Source organism: Rattus rattus, chromosome 11 (assembly GCF_011064425.1).
Source record: "Rattus rattus isolate New Zealand chromosome 11, Rrattus_CSIRO_v1, whole genome shotgun sequence".
NCBI lineage: Eukaryota > Metazoa > Chordata > Mammalia > Rodentia > Muridae > Rattus > Rattus rattus.
Window position 1 is genome coordinate 87,280,029 of NC_046164.1, and position 20,066 is coordinate 87,300,094.

Genomic DNA, 20,066 nt, shown 5'->3' on the forward strand with positions numbered 1-20,066 from the left:
CTTTTAAAACACGCTCTTTCCATCTCTGCCTTAGACTTTGAGATAGTTTGAGGTTCTCTTCCTACCTTGGGCATCTTCCTTGGACAAGTCCTTTCACTAGTGTCAAGTGAATTAGCACAGACACAGACTAGGTTTGTATCTACAGGCTTCTTCTGTTCTGATTACACGAACAGCAGTGATCGGCCACCTCTGTGCGAAGATGCCTACTTCACTCAACACGTCCCAGGCTAACCACTCTCCAAAGCCTCACTGTTCATTGTTTAAAGGCAGTCTCACTGCATGGCCTGGAGCTCATTCTGTAGACCGTGATGGCCTCAAGCTTGCAGCAATTCTCCTGCTTCCACCTTTGAGTTCTAGCACTGCAGGCGTGCAGCGGCTTGGTTTACTCTGTGTTATTCTCCGTCCTAATCCATGTCATCCAGTCCTCCGTGGTAAAAACCATCTGTGACCCCTCCCCTCTTTCCATAATTATGAGAGCCATCACGCCTTATCCACTTTTACCACTAAACAATTGTCCCACAAATCTCCCCAGCTTAGGAGGAGCTGAGTTTCACTAAAGCTCGAGCCCCATGAAGGCAGGGATGGCCCTGTTTTTCTCGCCGTTAGGTTCTGAGTGTCAAGCACAGCCGTGCGATGGTGCTCACGAAATGATGCGGAATGAACTGCTCCCCACTGCCTATGGAGCACAGTCTGACTTCATTAGCCTGATTCACGAAGCCTGCAGAGCCTCTCTGGGGGCCATTCTTCTCCTTGTTGCCTGTATTCTAGCAAACCCTGCCGCATGTGATCACTCCAAGCCGAAGCCCTTCCTCCTCTGTCTGCGATGGCCTGGCCTGGCCCGCCTTGTAGGACCCAGACACTATTTGTTCCTTAGTATTTAAGCCTTCTCTGATATAACTATGCTGTCCCTGGATGACGCTCTTCTCTCTGGAGCACTCCAACTGCCTCATCTGCACCTGTCACATTTACTACCTTGTTGCTCTGTGGCAGTCTGCTGAGCCCGTCTACAATTCTCTGCAATGAATACTTCGGAACACGTCTTATTAATCTTTTATTTCCCATACTAGGAAATGTTTTTATGTTAACACACACAAATGATTTTAAAATATACTCTCTCTCTCTCTCTCTCTCTCTCTGTGTGTGTGTGTGTGTGTGTGTGTGTGTGTGTGTGTGTGTATGTGTCTCTGTCTCTCTTTATGAGTATAAGTGCCCATGGAGGTGTTAGATCCCTTGGAGCTGGAGTTACAGGTCATTGTGAGCTACAACAACATGGGTCCTGAAAACCAAACCCCAACCCCCTGCAAAGGCACTACATGGTCTTAGCTTCTGAGCCAGCTCTCCAGCCCCACAAATATATTTTCAAGCAAATAAATAGATGAATCGATAATTAGGGATCTCTACCTGATCAACCTGATAGTGTGAGCATTTACGTTAAACATTACAAAACAGCCACAGACACTTGAAGAATTTAAACATGCTCCAATACTTATATCTACCGTAAAAATATATTATTATCTAGTGACATCAGAGTACAGGACGAGAAGGGAAGGAGGGAGGAAAGAAGGAAAGATACAGAATTAGGCAAATCCTAAAACCTTGGTGTACCACTTCCATAGTTTTAGACAAGTCACCATTTTTCTAACCTTAATGACTTTATCTCTAAAAATGAATTTTAAAAACTGTCCCTCCCGGAACAACTGAGAGAAGAGAGGTGCAAGGAAGGGGGGTAAGGAAGGACGTGGATGGAACGGTCTAATGAGGAAATTAGAAACATCTACACACACAGGTGTATTCACCCACCCCACCCCAACCCTGTCAACCTGACACAAGCAAGTCGTCTGGGAAGAGGGACTCAATGAGGAAATGCCTCCGTCGGGTTGGCCTTTAAGCAAGTCTATGGGCCACTTTCTTAATTAATGGTGGGTGTGAGAGGCCCAGTCACTTGTGGATAGTGCAGCACCTGAGCAAGCTGTCCTGGACTTTATAGGCAACCAAGATGGGCAAGCCATAGCCATCCGGCAAGCCGTGCTTTTCCATGGTCTCTGCTGCCGTTCCTGCCTTCAGTTTCTGGCTTTGGCTTCCTCTGGTGATGCCCTGTGTCACGCAACTGCAAACTTCATAAACCATTTCCTCCTCTGTGTTGCTTTTGATCATGATATTTATCAAGTAACAGAGAAACAAACTAAGCTAGGCCATCTCCCAGCCAACCTGTACCCAGAGAATGCAGACTGATCGTCCTTTCACCTTGGAATGACGTTATTTCAGTGGTCTGCTTGTTCCCGCCCTACCAAGTTTAATTTGATATCTTAAGTTATAAATCACTTAATAGTATTCAAAATAATTTGATGTTTCCTCTCAGCTTATCACTCCTATCAGAATGATGTTAAAATCCTCTTTTCTAAACTAAAAATTAAACCTTTCTTTACTGAAAGGCAATAGAAACAACTCTACCCTCCTAATTTCACTCAAAAATGGTGGAGAAATGAGTCTGGTGATCTTGATAGAGAAGAGGTCTTCTGGCTGCTGTGGAAAGTCAGTGAAATAAGCTGGGTTCAAAGTTGAAAGGTCATCTACACCTGTCATCAGGTACTCACTGGGGACAGACGTGTGCTCTCAAATCACCAGGGCTCTCTAGTAAAGACCCTCCAATGACTTGGAAGAACTGACACCTTTGAATTCTGTCAAAGGGCAGAGACAATCTTCCCGATCCAGAGAATCCTGGTCCATGTGACACACATGCTCACACACTTGACTGCCACGTGTACCCTCATTCACACCCCCATGCCTACACATACCGTGCACACCTGCACACAAATATCACACTTAGCCATTGTCACAGAGGGTGGAGCTGCCAAATGGTACCTTCCCGCCACACCAGGAGAGCCCAGCCAATCAATCCCATCTTTCCACTTTCCCACCTCCAAGATGTCTTTCTTAGCTCCTCACAAGCACACAGTATCAGCCAATATGATTCTCGACAAACCCTGTAACCAGCAAAAAGGCCAGAAATACACAAATACAGAGAAACTGGTCGGAAGGAGGAGCCGAGTAAGTGAGTGGGAAACAGGATCCTGTTGACCAGTGTAGACTTGAACCTGGGTCACGTGGGGTGATGAGATGTTCCTAGGTATGAGGATTTAGCGAGGAGAGCCTGGCACTACCACCACTGTCTTTTCGGGCCCCGTTTGCATCTGCTTTAGAACCAAATGTCACTGTCCCTCACTAAATCCATTGAGCCACTGTCTACTAGACACCTGCACGTTAAAGAGATGAGGAGGGATGTCCTTGCGAATCTACGTCTTCTCAACTTAAAAGATAGATAATTAAGAAAAAGCATACATTTCTTATGCATTTAGAAAGATTCCTGGAACTCACTAAACAATATTATTCGGCTAACCAAAGGAAGTTCAGGCCGGAAGTATGCTTGGCTTTTCTTTGTATTCGTTTGCTTGTTTCAATGGTGTCAATCTGTGTCTTTCTCCCTTCAAGCTTCTAGCTGTTTTTCAATGTCAGAAGCCTTCAAAAACTTCATACTTTGATAAACACAAAGGCCGTGGAGTGCATTGACGTTTTTCCCAGATGACCTGGGTTGATTCCCAGCACCCACATAGAGGGAACCATGCATGACTCCCGTTCCAGGGCATCTGATGTCCTCTGCGAACCTCTGCCGGTCTATGCGTGTGGTGCACAAAGAAGCATACACACAAAAGACCAATGCACATAAAAATAATAGTAAAGTTTACAATATCTGTATGGTTTTCAGAAATGATTTAAACATTAAATGGTGCACTTGAAGGAAATACCTCCAGGCCTACATCTTCCCATGAAGGACAAGAAAGAGTAGGAAGCAATTGCTAGTGACAGAAGGTTTACTTTACCTCACTCTACTCCATTTTATTTTATTTGTGTGTGCGTGTGTGTGTGTGTGTCTGCACGAGTGTGTGCATGTGCCTACTTGTCTCCTTGTATAACACACAACTACAATGCCCCCAGAGGTCAGACGAGAGCATTGCAACCCCTGGCGTTGGCTTCGGTGGCAGTTGTAAGCAGGGGTGTTGTCATCTGGGTGGCAAGTCTTACCCATTGACTGGTTTTTTAAAACAATGTCTCCTGGGCACACTCGATCTGAAATCCATCTCTTCTCATTTTCTTCTCTTCCTTGACCTCACTCCCTCACCTTCCTCAAATCTGTAGGCCTGCACAGTTCTTTCTTTGTTCTTGAGACAAGGTCCGTTTCTGTCCAGGAACTTCCTATGTAGACCAGACTACTGTTGACTTCATAGAGATCCGCCTGCCTCAGCCTTGGAGTGCTGAGATCAAAGGTCTTTGTCCCCACACACGGCTAGGACCTTATTGCTTCCCTATTTAAGAATGCAATAAAATGGGCTTTTACTTCACTGCTAGAGGCCCAAGGGTTAATTTTGGAGATGAGGGCAGATGGTAAATCTGTGGTAAGGCAATGGAAGTTCAGCATCCTCTCTCAGGGTCTGCGGCTGTCACCAAACTATCACACTTCCTCTGCTCACAGTCACCGTGTGAACTCTTAATCTAGACACGTATCTGGTTAGCTACCTAGTCAGTCCTTAGGCACAGCACTCACTGCCCCGGCGCTTGCTGGTATCGTCACACGTAACACAAGTGTGGAGCCCTGATGACTAAGCAATGTTGCCGTACTGGGTGTGCAAGCACATGTGCATGCACACACACACACATACTCACATTGTGTATATATTGCTTGTTATTGTATGTTTGACTATATGTGGCTGTAGCAGGTAATTTGTGGAAATAAAGACAGCGTCTGCTGAACTGGATTCTATATTTCCTAGTTTACATATTCCACAAATAAGTCCTACAAATGATAATTTTTCCAAACACTGAATCCCCTGTCTCTGTGTAATGAGGCCTGCGGAGGAAGACGAATTTTTGTGCTTTTTTTTAACCTTTGGTAAAAATTCTCCAAGTTATTTCATCTATAAATAAAAGGTTTTCTATCAGCTGACTGTGAATTTCAAGGGTGCAAACACACGTGTGTGCATACACATAATACACACATGGCAGCATATCTACCATGTGCATATGTAGCAAAGCATAGAGGGTGATTTTAAATATTATAAATTATATCATAATGGAATTGCAAGTAGCTTGGTCATCGGATAAGACATTTTAATCTACTAGCTCTTATATATGTCACCTGGTCTCACACAAATGCCCATGCTTCATTCCCTTCTCAATACCCAGGACCTGGCTACCATGACACATGGGAGGAAGCTCAGATCCAGTGTCCGTCCCATTGCTCCTTAAAATCCTTCTTTCCCACAGCTGCCACCTTTCAGGTCTCTCCTCTGAAATTCTCAGGACTATTAATGTACATAGTTGAGATGGTTCATGGATGAATTTAAAGATGAACAATGCAAAGTAAAGATCTACAAGTGTAAAAGAACACCCAGAAGGTTTCAGACGCATTCCTGATGAACCCGTGCGGCCCTGACATTCTCTGCAACTCTTCTATTTTGAGAATCAGTATTAACATCAACCCACAAAGACCTTTCTGTGGCCCCAGACGATAACAGGTTTCTAAAAGGGGTACATTCAACAAGTTACAAGGCAAAAGAATGATCACAGCTAAAGGGCAGCAGACAAGTATTGACAACCAGTTTTACCCAAATCTCCAAACTGGCATAAAGAATAGATAAGTAATTTAGAGACGGTTTAAGTGCACCAAACGTTCAAATTCTTCTAAGTAAGCTGTTGGAGAAGGACCACAAGCAGTGGACAGAAGAGAAAGGGAATCTTGGTTACAGAGTCTCCTAGTGAGCGTGTCTATGCCAGGGACAATGGAATGTGTCTGTAGTCCCAGCAACAGGCTACACTGAGCCCAGTAGTTCAAAGCCAGCGTGGGCAGCATACTGACACGGGATCTCAAAAATAAATAAATAAATATCATCTTTCCTTCCCTTTGTTGCTTTGGAAATCATACCTTGGAATGTCAGCTCACAGCATTTAACCTTTGACTGGGACAGACAAACAAAGCTCTAATCCAACTAGTACCACTGTAAATATTTATTTCTAAATATTTCAAGCTACAGGCTGTATCTGATAGCTTCCTACTGAAATTTGTGTTATCTTTATATTACTTCTGTTCAGCAGTGAGGAAGATTCTATAACTAAATGCTAGCACACACCGTGTTCTGAAGTCCCTTTTACGAGACGGCTTGTGTACCAGCGTTTTATTATCTATTCGAAACTTGATGCTTGTCCTTCAAAGAAATTAAGATAAACTCAAAGGTGTCTTATATGAAACAACCACAAACCACAAACTTCCTAAGCAAGTATTCTACCAGCAAGAGCACCCAGTGACGCTTAAAACACTGCATCCTTCACGCATGTTATAAACAGCTGCACGAACACAGCACGCGCACTTGGAGGACTTCGAAGAAAGGACTAAGTACAGGATCCGTCAAGCACTCCCATCCAGGTTCATCATAAGAGTGAGTTTTCACTGGCTCGCTACAATATCTCAGAAAGTTATCTGAGGATCCTCTCTCTCTCTCTCTCTCTCTCTCTCTCTCTCTCTCCCACCCTCTCCCATCCCCTTCCCTCCTTCCCCCTTCCCCCTCTCCCTCCCTCTGTCTCTGTCTCTATTTCTCTCAAGAGTCTCGCTATGTAGCTCAGGCTGACCTATCTTTCTGTAGATCAGGATGGCCTCAAGCTCACAGAGCTCTGCCTGCCTCTGCCTCCCACTTCTGGGATTCTAGGTGTGCATCACCACACCCAGCTCCTTTGATGCACTTTGTTAGGTTCTGTTTTGTTTTGTTTTCTGACAGCATCTTACTGGCCTCAAACTCTCAGTCTTCTTACCTCACAGTGCTCTAAGCACTGAGATTACAGGAGTGTGCCAAGTTCAGTCTCTCTTTAGCCCATGATTGATAGCAGAGTAATAGTGACCTACTTTAAAGTAACAATTATATTTTTTTCTTGAAGCTCTATAATTACAAAATATTCTATAAAACAATACCTCTGTCAAACAGTACCCATCTCTCTTTGTCAAGTCAATTGATGTTTTTGAAAGAAGAGCGAGCAGAGTGTAATTAAAAAGGAAGCGTGTTGTTTAATGGAGTGCTTGGGGGCACTGCTCGACATGGTTCTCATGTGAGTTCTCATGGTGAGTGGGTGAGTGGAGATTGACCATTCTCTACTTCAGAAACCACAGGAGAGGCTCACCAAGGCGGAGTGACGTCACCTCTCAATCAAAGTCCGCGTTCATATTTGTGTGCTTTGCCCATAGACTGTATTGGGGCAGAGGGTGGGGGACGGGGCGTGATGCCAACTGCCCGAGAGAGTGTGGAAGTCATCAGATTTGATTGCTCTTTCTCAAGTGTTTCCAAAGTTTTACCTGGTCTACCTTTATATTCCCATACCAGAAATGCCTCCAATCTTGATCTGAGGAATTAGTTACTTTACAGTCTTGTTTTCTCCTCCCATCATAGAAACTTTCCCCTAACACTGATGTTCGTGACAGTTACGATAAAATCTCATCTAACTTCCTTACGGATTTGCTGAAGCATTTCTGGATGTTTATATTTTCAACCAAGTTTGACTCCATTGTTTCCAAGGATTTCCAAATCTTTTGAGCTCCTTTGGCAGTGTTAAATTTGGAGGAGGGGAGATTATTCACCCTTTTCCATGATTCATGTCAGATATGGTGTTCAGAGAGAATCTTCTCAAAGCTTCCTGAACTTGAAGTTGAATTTGTGCTTCCCAGGATGCCCAACTTTTCTATATTCAAACACTTAGCTTAGAGGTCAATGAAAAAGAGTGTGGGTTCCAGGGCAGGGTGTTGAGCCTGAAGGACCCTAGTTAAAACTCTCCAGTCCTGGAGGGCTGGAGAGATAGCTCAGCAGTTAAAAGCACTGGCTGCTTTTCCAGAGGACCTGGGTTCAATTCCCAGAATCCACATGACGGTTCACAACTGTCTGTAACTCCTGTTCCAGGGGATCTGAAACCCTCACACAGACATACATGCAGCCAAAATACCAATTTACATAAAACCTAGATAGATAGATAGATAGATAGATAGATAGATAGATAGATAGATAGATGATAGATAGATGATGATAGATATAGATAGACGATAGATAGATAGATAGATAGATAGATAGATAGATAGATAGATAGATAGATAGATAGATCTTCCTAGTCACTTAGAAGACAGGCTTCAGTCATATCCCTGGCTTACAAGACCTTGGGCTTTTCCTCACTGTTTAAAGTATGTAAGTATCAGGTCAACGACAAGTGAAGGGAAGCTATATAATTGACTTGTCCATATTTTATTGTCCCCCGTTTTCTACTGGCATTTTCTTTCCATGCCCTTAATAAACATTAAACACTCACACGGCTCACTGTTAGGGTAGCACGCAAACCTTCAGAGTGTCCCAACAGTGGAAAGAACAAGGCACCTAATTGGAAGGGCAAGGAGATTTGGAAAATAAGACAGAGCTTGCTACCAGGTCCCAAATCCAGAATATAAATTGTTTATAACAAACTCACTCGGCTGCAGACTGTAGCTGGATTGGAATAATTATCAGAATAAAAACATCTGACCATCAACAAAATCTATGCTCATCACTCGATGAGCATAGACTATGGATCATTGGTAGACTAGTTACCACCTTTTTGTACAACCAAGTATAGGACAGGTCTCTAAAAGCTTTCTGACCACGTTAAAATTTAATATAGCTTATGAACAAATCCCTTATGAATAAATCCTCCAACTCATAGGCCAAGTCATCACACGAGCTGCTGCTGTGAAGACCTCATGAACAGTACTTCTCAGAAGTTTTCAGCATGGGATAGGGGCAGGGAGGACCCCTTGTCATGTCATGTCATGTCTATTACTCAAGTACTTCCTTTTTAAAAAAAAAAATTCATCAGTAAATTCAAAATGTAAAGTTCCTATTTTTTCTTGATTAGAAACTGTGGCCGAGAAAAAGTCACAATAACTAAAAGGAAGATGGCCATACCTTTAGCCTCAGCATCCAAAATCCAAGGGCAGGTAGAGACCTCTTTGAGTTGGAGGCCCAATAGGTCTAGTTCAGTGGTTCTTAACCTGTGGGCTGCAACCCCTTTGAAGGTCACATATCTGATCTCCTACATAGCAGATATTTACGTTACAGCAAAAATTACAGTTGCAAAGCAGCAATGGAAATACTGTTCTGGATGGGGGGGGGTCTCTGTAACATGGGGAATGTATTAAAGGGCAGTATCATAGGAAGGTTGAGCAGCACTGGTCCACATTTTAGTTACAGGTCAGCCAGGGCTGTATAGTAAGACTCTGCCCCCAAACCAACCAAACAAGGGCAACGAGACTGAAAAACAAAACCGTGAGAGAGGACAGTGTGCATTCACCAAGAGTAACCCCTAGTCACTAAGAGTAACCCCTCTTTACTCACTTAAGGAGAAACAACCACCCTTCTGAAGAAATCTTTCTGTGTTTGGCAGAATAGTAGGGTAATTCCTTTAAACCAGGCAAAGGACAGAATATGAAAAAGTGGACCCATCTACTGACATGTTCAAGAGTGAAAGGCAAGGTGGGCTACTCAGAAGACTCAGGAGAGACAATCTCAAATAAAGGTACTCTTCAATGGCTAGCTATCACGAATCTGTACCCCAAAATTCTCTTCAGCAAGGGAATCTGATAGCAACTTCCAACTAAACGTTCCAAGTCAACCCCAGATGCCCAACTTCATCCTACTGTACAGCTCTGTTCTGATTATAGTGACTAGCTCACAATGTCCAGCCCACTTGACGCTATTTTTAGTTTAATCCCTGCATTACTGGTATCTGTGATTAATAAAGATTTAAGACACCATGTCTGAGTTTTCTCCTGCGGAGGGCACAGATTTGTTGTTTGTTTTAACTTCAGGGAGAGTAACTTCAACACTGCAATACGCAGAAAGGAAGGCTCCATTTAAGAGCCATCTGAAGGAACCCATGAGTTACTCTGACTTCACACTGTGGAAATCGTTAGCCCACCTCCCAGATGGAGCTCTCCTCCGAGGCCCTGCAGACACCCACTCCATTTCATGGAAATAGTGCAAGCACGCCTTAGAATATCAGACATTGTACACCATTCGGTTTGGAATTAACTTTTCAAACCACTAAGGAATAACTTCTGAATACCAGAAAACACTACAGGTCACAGCTAATTATAGCTTACCTACCAAATTAAGTTAGTGTTAGGGAGCGCATCCAAACAGCTGCCAAGTTTTAAGAGGTAGCCTATTGTTAAGGAAGTGCGTGCTCTCTCATTCCTGAATCTTTTGAAGAGAAGAGGAGCATTTTGTAAGTTGAGATGACATAAGAAAACAGAGTTTACATCAAATTGCTCTGTCCTTTGTCCCTTGACAGCTATGTCAATTTCTCCACAGAGTTCTTTTTTTTTCCAGAACTTCATAATAGCCATAAAAACACACTTCACTTTAAAATGTTTCTGTGGGGCATAACGGGAGTGTAAATTCAGAATACAATGCAAATTATGGGGGTCTGGGACCAAACCTGGACCATTCGTTAAGAATACAGTCACCAAAACTAGCCATCCGGGTACCAGAGGAAGGAAAACGCATAGATATCCTAATCTGTCCACCCAGTATTGGCAGTCCCTGAGGAGGGAACCGAGACTGACAGTGTGAGCCTTCTCACCTAACTATTAAGCAAATGTTAGCAGGATTCCAAGGCTTTAGTCTGCCTATTCCTATTCTAAAGGGACAGTGAACATCTTCCCTGGAAACAATCCCATGAGTGGCAAAGAACCCACAAACCAGGGCAGGTTTAAATCTCAGGCAGAGAAGTTCTGAAAAAGGAGGAGAAACCAAACCGATTCAGAAGGGAAAGAGGGGCAGCTTTTCCACACTGCAACGACCCATAGCCAGGCAGTTCAGGCAGCAGTGGGAGGAGACCCCGCAGGACTGGATGCCCGTAAGCCACAGTGCCCTCAAGGTTACTTTGTATTGCCCAGCTCTGGTATGAAAGTTGCTGTACATCGATTTTAGGGTAATGCCAAGATCATTGAAAGTGTTACTGTCATAAATTCTAAATGACTCAGGACGTCCTCTGTTTAAACCGTTTGTAAAGCAGTAGACTGTACGATATATGAAATGGGAAACGGCACGATTATATAAAGTCTGATTGATCTGATCTTATTAAACTAAAAAAAACAGCTTGCGGTTGTTTCTGAAGTTATACTTCACACACACACACACACACACACTGTGATAGTGTGACGTCTGTAGAACAGACTTTCATTTAAGACTTTCAAAGAGCTGTCACACTGCACAAGCAACCCCCTTGCTTGCATATAAATCTATGAACCGTGAGCCCTCAAGTGCCAAAGAATTGATAGTCGAAACCTATTTCTGGGAATTATAAATAATATAAGATTCGTTTTTATGTTATTTATTCTCTATTAGTTTATTTCTATGCACGGCTGCATATGTCATGCAAAGAACACAAAGGCACCATTTCATAGCTTCAGAAAATTCCATGACTTAATTCTGGCTATAATTTGTATGTGACTATGTCTACTTGCGCTAACAATAAACAACAGGAATCTAACTGGATACGTCTAGATGTAAGTCGTTTTTCACAGGGGAATATACACTTTACAGTGTGCTTTAGTCAATTTTAGGAACTCTGAAACAAGTGAAAAAACATAATTTCACAACATTTGTACATGCATATTTTCCTTTAATGAGAGTGTATTTTCTGGATGAAGAGAAGTTGTCTAAGACAGCCCGGTAAAGTATTATCGGCTGCATTAATTCTGTGCACTTGAGTGTATTAAACTGATTGAAATTAGATTCTAGTGACAAATATTTAAGCAAATGTATTCTCGGTTATTTTACAAAGTATACTTTGTACCAATTATTTAGAGTGTCACATTTGTAAGTGTGGAAAAATGTAACAATTGCTCCACGTAGGTATATTTCCTAGCGAAGCTGTTTAAGAATTTACAAAGATTCTCTCATTTCCAGAATTCTGAAATCACAGCATGTTAACCTGAGGGTGTGGGGTAGATAGTCGCTTATCTTGTATATTACCTAAAGGTCCATTTTCTTTCATTTATGCAGATTATTTATTGTTTGTTTGTTTGTTTGACTAGTTGGTTTTTCAGAGATAGGATTTCTCTGTGCAGCCCTGGCTGCCCTGGAACTCGCTCTGTAGACCAGGCTAGCCTCGAACTCAGAGATCTGCCTGCCTCTGCCTCTCTAGTGATGGAACTGAAGGCATGTTCCACTGCCACCGAGATTGTCTGCAATGTATTTAATTTATCCCTGTTAGAGTTACCCACAATTGGTATTGGTAAGGATAGCAAAAATGTCAAACTTTTACTGCGTTTCAAAAGTCAAACCTTAGCCTTACTATTAAAAATTGAACCGAGAGAGTATGTGTTACGTGTTTCGAGTTTTTTACATTTTTATTTTATGTTAAAAATATCTCTTTGTAGTTTTGGGAATTAAACCCAAGGCTCACACATGTTTAGGCAAGCATCATACTGTTGAGTCATACCTCATCTCCTGGACCCTAACTTGCTTTTATTTTTAAGATTTATTTAATTTTATACGTATCAATATTTTGGCTATAGGTATTTCCATATACCATGTGCATGCCTGATACCCACATAGGTCAGCAAAGGAGGCACTGAATCCCCTGGAACTGGAGTTATAAGATGGTTCCGAGCCATCATGTGGATTCTGTGAATCAAACCCAGCCAGGTCTTCTAGAAGAACAACAATTGCTCTTCTCTCCAGGGCCAGAGATGCTCACTTTAAACAAGTCCCACAGCTGGTTATTTTCGGCTGAGCAAGAACAGCAAGCCGGCTGTGATTTATAGTTCTGCTTTATTCGGGAGTTTTGGAAACCTTTGACGTCTGTACAATGGCCACATGCATATGCCATATACATACACACCCTCACCTCTTCCATCTGGACTAGTTTTCATAATTGTAGTTAATCTGAAATAGCAACGCTTTTACCTTAGAAGAAATGGCAAAAGGTTCTGTGTCAACTAGAGCATAAGTTTGAGTATTAATTCAACACAAATATGACAGATGTCATAATCCCCCAAAAAAGGCCCTGTAAAATGTGACAGTTGCAAACATTTAAGACAGAGTAACAAAAATGACTGAGAACCCCATCCGTTTACTATCCCTCAACTATTTCCTTGACAGTGGAATCAAATAATGTTGAATTATAGACTCCTTACAGAAAGCCTTATTTCATGATCATTTTTTTGATTTTTCCCTGGTAGGCTCTGTAGGACTTTGGCTGCCTGCCCACTTCCCTTTAGAAGTTTCTGTATACGTCCTTGGGTTGTGTTTGGTGATTAAATGATTATTTATTAAAACCATTAGGGTTGGCTGTGTAGCTCAGTGGTAGAGCACGTATTTAGGTAGGTTCAATACCAAGGAAGACACACACACACACACACACACACACACACACACACACACACACACACACGTGCATACACTCTACAGCTTTCCCACTTTTGACATGTTTACTTTCCATAAGAAAATATTGCCTTTGCAGTGGACACCATAATGTTGCCAATACGAAAAATGTTTCCTCTGAATCTATGTTGGAAATATTTTCGTGGATAGTGAGAGGTCTTAATAAAATCTGTTGTCCTTCTTTGCAGTTTCTCCAAATGTACTGTGAACAGCTAGGGAGGCTAAGCCGACGGAATAATGGCAGTAGACCCCAGGCTAATACCTCAGCCTATCTGCCTGGCCTTAATAACCATTTGCAGCTACAGACCTACAAACGGTCTAGGGTTTTTGTTTTTGTTTTGTTTTGTTTTGTTTTTTCTGAGTCTGAAGTTTCTCGTGCCGAGTTTTCCTTCCATCGCCCAGCAACAGCTGTGTTTTACATCTTTTGGACTATGCCAAGCATTTTAAGATATGAATATATATAAGTGTCTGAAAACAAAGTGACTCAAGATTTATTATTGTCAGAGTTGGGCAGTTTTAGCATACTGGCTGCCTTTTGGAAAGGAGAACTCCCATTTCTGTCCTTTATTTCCTGCCCCCTTTTCTCCTCCCTTACTATTAGTCCAATAGTCCCAGTAGACACAACTACCCTATGTCCTTCTGAATGGTGAGCAATGGAGCCATTCCACTGGGAGAGGAATTGCTGTTTGAGTGACCTACTGCCTCAGAGCTGGTTACAGCAGGAGCAAGAGTTATAGCTGTGCGCCTTTGCTCTGTACAAAGCAGCGTTAGAATTGCTGCTTGCTATTGACCATGGAACTTGCACTGTGGACTTCTACTGGGAGGAGAGGGGAGGAGCTAAGGAAATGAGGAAATGAGGAGAAAGAAGGGAACTGGAAAGGGACTAGGAAAAAGAAACTCAGTAGTATGTGTACTATTAGCATTGAAACCTGACTGACACTTGACATTGTAATTAATCCGGGCTATTTGCATAGAGTAGACCCTATATACCTTTTTTTTTCTTATTGTTTTTCTTAAGTGTTTTAAACACCTCTATTAAGAATCAATCTATCTCTACTCACAAATCCATACATAAATATAGAAGCCAAGCAGAAAATAACAATGAAAACATATCCGCTAAATAAGTAACTTTTAATTCAAAGCAACAGAGGATCTGGAATGTGCATCCCAATTAGCCCGTGTAGTGACAAGCAGTCAACACCTTATTATTTAATCATTAAAGAGAATCTTGCCATAATTTTCCTCTGACATATTTCAAAAAAATGAATTAAGGGTACATCATGTGACCCACAACAACAATCCACAGTGACGTTAGATAATGCTAAGACTCCATATCCTTCAAAGACTGTGCACGGAGAGGCTCGGGAATAAGTTCTTAAGTAGGACCCCAGGAAGCATTTACAACTTTTTTTTTTAAAAAAAATGTATTAAATGTGAGCATTCAGAAGCAAGCTACCTGTTTAAAGGTCCGTTAGCCTACCCACTACTGGTTGTGTCTAGTCTTTGAGTGGATGAGAATACACTGCAATTGTTTCTAGTATTGGTAAACATCTGCTGTCTCGTCAGGCATGAAGGACATTAGGTTGTCCCGCCTTACAGGAACCTCTACCAGCAGGAAGCTGAAATCTCCCGAGGGTGACTCTCTATGCTACTTTGGAATGGGGGAGAGCTTTCAGTCAAATCTGATTTCGGTTTTAAAACCGCTTCACTCAAACCATGCTTTAAAAAGGCAACTTCACACTTAGATAAAACCACCTCCATCGAAGTTCCCAGGCCCATTTGAGAACCCTTCGCACTGGCTCAGACCGGCCCTAGATCCCCTGGGCCTGGTGGCCAGGCGCCCTGAAGCCTGGGCTGCTCAGCCTGGGGGCTGCGGTGTCCGCCCTCGCCCCCAGGCTGCTGCCACCCCAGGGAGCCTGCTAGCACTTGGCTTTTAACCTGCGGGGCCAGCGGGGCTTCAGAGCTTCATCTCAGCAAGACACAGTACTTGTCCCCAGACGTCACGGGCCAGTCAGGATTAACACGCAACAGGGCGCCCTGCTCAGGCCGCCAGCCCTGGCCCAGGAGCTGTTAAATGCAGATTCAGAGGAGGAACCCCCGGAGAGCTGCTGCTGAATAAAACTGTAATCCGAAGGTTTCTCGGCGTCCAGCTTCCCCGCTGGAAAGAAGCTGGGTCGCCGCTGATGGCTGAGCCCAGGCCTGGCTAATATCTTCTCTCTCCCGGAGATCTGGCCACCCCGGAGGCTCCCTGCTTTCCTCTCCCTTAATCCTTGGAGTCCATACTGCTTAGATTCGGGAATAAAGAGGACCAAATATCCCTAGGAAGGAAGGCGACAGCTCCTTCCGGTAGTACAGCCTCAAGACCAGCATCTGGGTGGCCCGGACGGGCACCCTCAGTTTTACCCACGACCTTTAGCCCCCAGCCCCGCCTAGTCTAGGCCCGGCGGTCCTCCCAGCTAAACCCTTGCTTAGACACCTCCCTTTCAGTCCTCTCTCGGTCTCAGCCTGGCCCTCCTGAGACCAGCGACTCCTGGCTAGGCTATCGGCAACCCCTGGGGGTCGCGGGCATCTGCGCCCAGAGATAGCGCGGCGGTCGGGAGAGGGCGCCCAGGAGGCTGGCGACCGCGAACAAAACCAGAGGACCTCCAGGTGGCCTCTAGAGTGGAGAAGACCTTGAACCACTAGGAAGTGTGGGAGAATAGGATTACAGCTTCTACTAATGTCTTAAATCTGATATGATATTGATATATGATATATGATAAATAAGATAGATAGATAGATAGATAGATAGATAGATAGATAGATAGATAGGTAGGTAGATAGATAGATAGATAGATAGATAGATAGATAGATAGATAGATAGATAGACAGACAGACAGACAGATAAAGTTGTAAGTCCTACAACATTACACGAACAAGTGGCTTTCCCACCGGCATAATGGCCCTCTAGAAAATTGGCTGGCATAAAAGTCCTTGATCCCAGACCTGGTGAGGGTGGCAGCCTTCGTGTCTTCCGAGAGGGTAGGGAAGATAAAACAAAATAAACCATGCTGCCAGCAGGCCCCAGAGACAGCGCGGTTAATGAGCTAACTAGGCCTTCCTGAAGCGTAAAGTCCCCTAGGGCACCCAGCGTCAGTGCCGGGTCTCTAACAGGCTGGGCGGCCTTCGTGGACAGGTGGAGAAGCCACCCTTCCATGTCTGGCTCCTGGGGATCCACAACGGGCCTCAGCATACCCCGGGACAAGCCCTAGACTTCTAAAGCAATACTTGGAGACCTGGGGGTGGCTCTGGTGCTTTGACCTTCACTCCCCACCTCTTCAGGGGAAGGGAAGCCCAGCCCACCCTGCTCCCTGACAGAGCACGCTTTCACCTCCCCCAGACCCGTTCAGCCACACTAGCTCTGTCTTTGGAACTGGACAATCTGAAGAACCCATCGCCGTCCTCAAGCCAACCGATCTGGGTGCACCGGCAAGCTCACAAGCCACCATCAGCCATCAGCGCCATAAATCCAGACAAACTTACGAAGCCCACATCCCAACGGCGTGGACCGCCTGCACCCTTCTCTTTTTGAAGGTAGGAGTGGAGACTAAAGACACATGTTTACCCAACACTTAACTTAGACTAATGAAACTGACTAAGGTAAATTTGGGGAAAAGTAGGGGAGAACTCAATGACGTTTTATTAATTCTGTATCCTCTACGCTCCCCAAACTCCATAACTTTGGTCCTTTATCTTTGCCTTTAATAAAATAATGATTCGTTGAGAAAATGGGGTATAAATCTTCATTTTGGAGGCAATTAAAGTGTTGATTTCATTCATGCCCCTAAGCGATTCTTGTAATTTGCTCAAATAGCTTTATGTACCCAGCACTCCGGAGCTTTTAGAATCCCATTTTCTAGTTCAGCTTGTTGGATTACAATTTTTACTCAACAGCAGCTACTAGTGAAATCTGCATTTAACGGAGCTGCTGACTGAGGCCCTAAAGCGGCTGGGCAGTCTGGGGCACTAGGGCAGAGGTTAGCCTGCAGCTTCCCCACCTTGATATGCACGGACTTCGCATCAGTCTACAAAGACCAGTTTCCAACTCTCCAAACAGCAGTTAGGACCTCTCCCGCTGGCACTTCGAGAGCTCTGCTTTGCCCGATCACTCATAGGCAAAGAAGAAATTCAGCACAAGCTTCGAAATTACACGGAATTATTCAAGCTGGGAGAGGATGTTGGGAATATCTTAAGAGGACAACTAAAAATGAAGTTGGGACAAGACAGCCTTGGCCGGCAGTGACCACGGTAAAACTTTCAGAGGAAAACAGTGGAGTAGCTGCCCTTTTGACTTAACAAAAAAACAGTCTGGTGCTTCCCCAAGAAGCCACTCACACGTCAAGCCCGGATAAGAATGGGCTCTAGGGGTTTGCTGGTGGAGCTGGCTGCAGAGGAGGCCACTGCTCAAATCTCTACATCTTTGCAACAATTCTCCACAGAGCTGTAGACCCTGCTTCATCTCACCCGCTCCTCAGGTTTTCACTTTCATTGCTTCCCCACCCCACCCCCCCAACTCATTTGGACCGATCCAGAGACACAGCAACAGGAAAGAGAAACTGGGAGCAACAGTGGTGCCCCAGTGACAGACTCACCACCACCCCCAACTCCAAATAAAAGTCGTCCCCACTTAGCACGCAGCGCCGCGGAAGAAGGGCCTGGAGGGGCGATCGGAGAGGAGGGGGCACAGCAAAGAACCTCGGCGGAGAGCAACCGCGTGGCCCCCTGCCCTCCACACTCAGGGAGTCGCCAGGGCGTCCTTGACGCTCACCCTGCCAAAACCTGCCCAGGCAGAAGGCCCAGAGCACAAAGCAGCTGGAGGACGAGAGGGAAGGAGGAGGAGAAAAGTCCGTATTTATCTGTTTTTCTAACCTCGGCCTGCTTTTATTTTTTTTCTATTAAGTACAATAAAATGGGAGCGCTTGCAAGGAATACCACACCAAGCACTGTTCAGTGAGGTCGAGAAGCGTTCGGCCGGGGAAAACTGACAAGACAGGCTAATGAACCGTGTAGACAGGGGGAAAATAGCCTGCGTTTGCTAGATTTCAAACCCTCACTGTCTGCCTTAGACCACCTATCTTGGATTTATTCCTAATAAAATAAGAAATAAACAGACCCTACACTTTTCTTTTCTTCAAGACTGGGGGTGGGTGGGTGGGTGGGAGGGATGCCCATGAACAAAGACCTACAATCGGAGGTGGCCACTGGCAGTTAACACTCCCATTATTATAGAGGGTAAATAAAATAAAGACAAAAATTAAAAGCGACAAGAAACAGGTCAAGTTTGCAGGCGAAGCTTTTACAAGCTCATCTCTCCCGGGTCGGATCCTAGAGCCTGCCTTAATGAAAGCAATAATAGCCACATTATTCGAAAATTTTCATTTTGATGGAAATGTATCTAAAAGGGACTTAATCATATGCAAATAATAAAGGAGGTGGTAGTGACCCAGCAAGCAATATGCATACAGATTTTTTTTTTTTTTTTGGTTAGGGATGTTGAAATTGAAAGTCGCATACCTGGTCAGTTAGATTTGCTGCTCTTGTTACATCTTCACTGTCTGATTTTGATCCGCCTTCTCTATCATCTATCACCAAATCGATAGGCATTTTCCCTTTCAAACAGCTAATATACCGGTGGCAGAAATTGTCACATAATTCGTGTACCTACATTATGACAGAAATAAAAAAAATGGAAATAGAATCAGGAGTGCATAAACGACATTGACAAGTGCAGTCCACCCCCTTGTGAGAGCCAAACTTCCAAATAGGGGAAAGCACAGGGCAATTGTCCTCTGGAGACCCCCAGACGCATTCGGAATTAGGAATAACTTTCTTTTCTTGCAAAATAGAGATATCCCAGAAAATTGACAGTGACAGGATTGATTCACAGGCGACAACATATTCAACACCCATGTTAAATTCATCTGCTCCTGGGGCTGTGGCCACTACACAGGTGACCTGTGTGGGGGGGACACTTAAGGTAAACTATGTAATTTCATCCAGTCAGTTTACCATAAAGCATTCCCCAAAGTTTCTAAGGAAAATGTCACACACACACACACACACACACACACACACACAGAGAGAGAGAGAGAGAGAGAGAGAGAGAGAGAGAGAGAGAGAGAAGTCTGCACTGTGGTGATATAAGATACATGCCTGACGATCCAAATCAACTTGCTTATGCACAGTATATGAAAAAAAGAGAAAAAAGATATAGCCACAAAACTTATCAAATTTATTTTTTTTTTAAAAAAAAGAAACAAAAAAATGACTCAAAATACTTCAGTCTAAGTACAGGCAACTCTTACAGGCCCCAGGCATCCCTTACTAGCAAAAAACTCACAAGAAACCCTGGTGTGCTTGCAATTCAATGTTAGTTTGAATTACAATGCATTAAGTTTTTATTGCTAAGATTTATAGAACAGCTAGCAAAATCACGTTACCCCACACCCTCTCTTGAGTGTGAAGGTGAGGTGTGTGTTGGATCTCACAGATTCAAGAACTTGACCCAACCCTCAACCC

General features: G+C 43.9%; 1 protein-coding gene across 3 annotated transcripts in view; it reads right to left on the reverse strand.

The window, feature by feature from the left end:
• Positions 1-20,066, reverse strand: part of Meis1 (Meis homeobox 1) — a 140,607-nt gene that overhangs the window by 113,700 nt on the left and 6,841 nt on the right. For all 3 annotated transcript variants that reach the window (XM_032916385.1, XM_032916386.1, XM_032916384.1), the window contains exon 6: positions 19,062-19,208. In XM_032916385.1, coding sequence (XP_032772276.1) covers positions 19,062-19,208 — 147 coding nt within the window. The remainder of the gene's footprint in view (positions 1-19,061; positions 19,209-20,066) is intronic.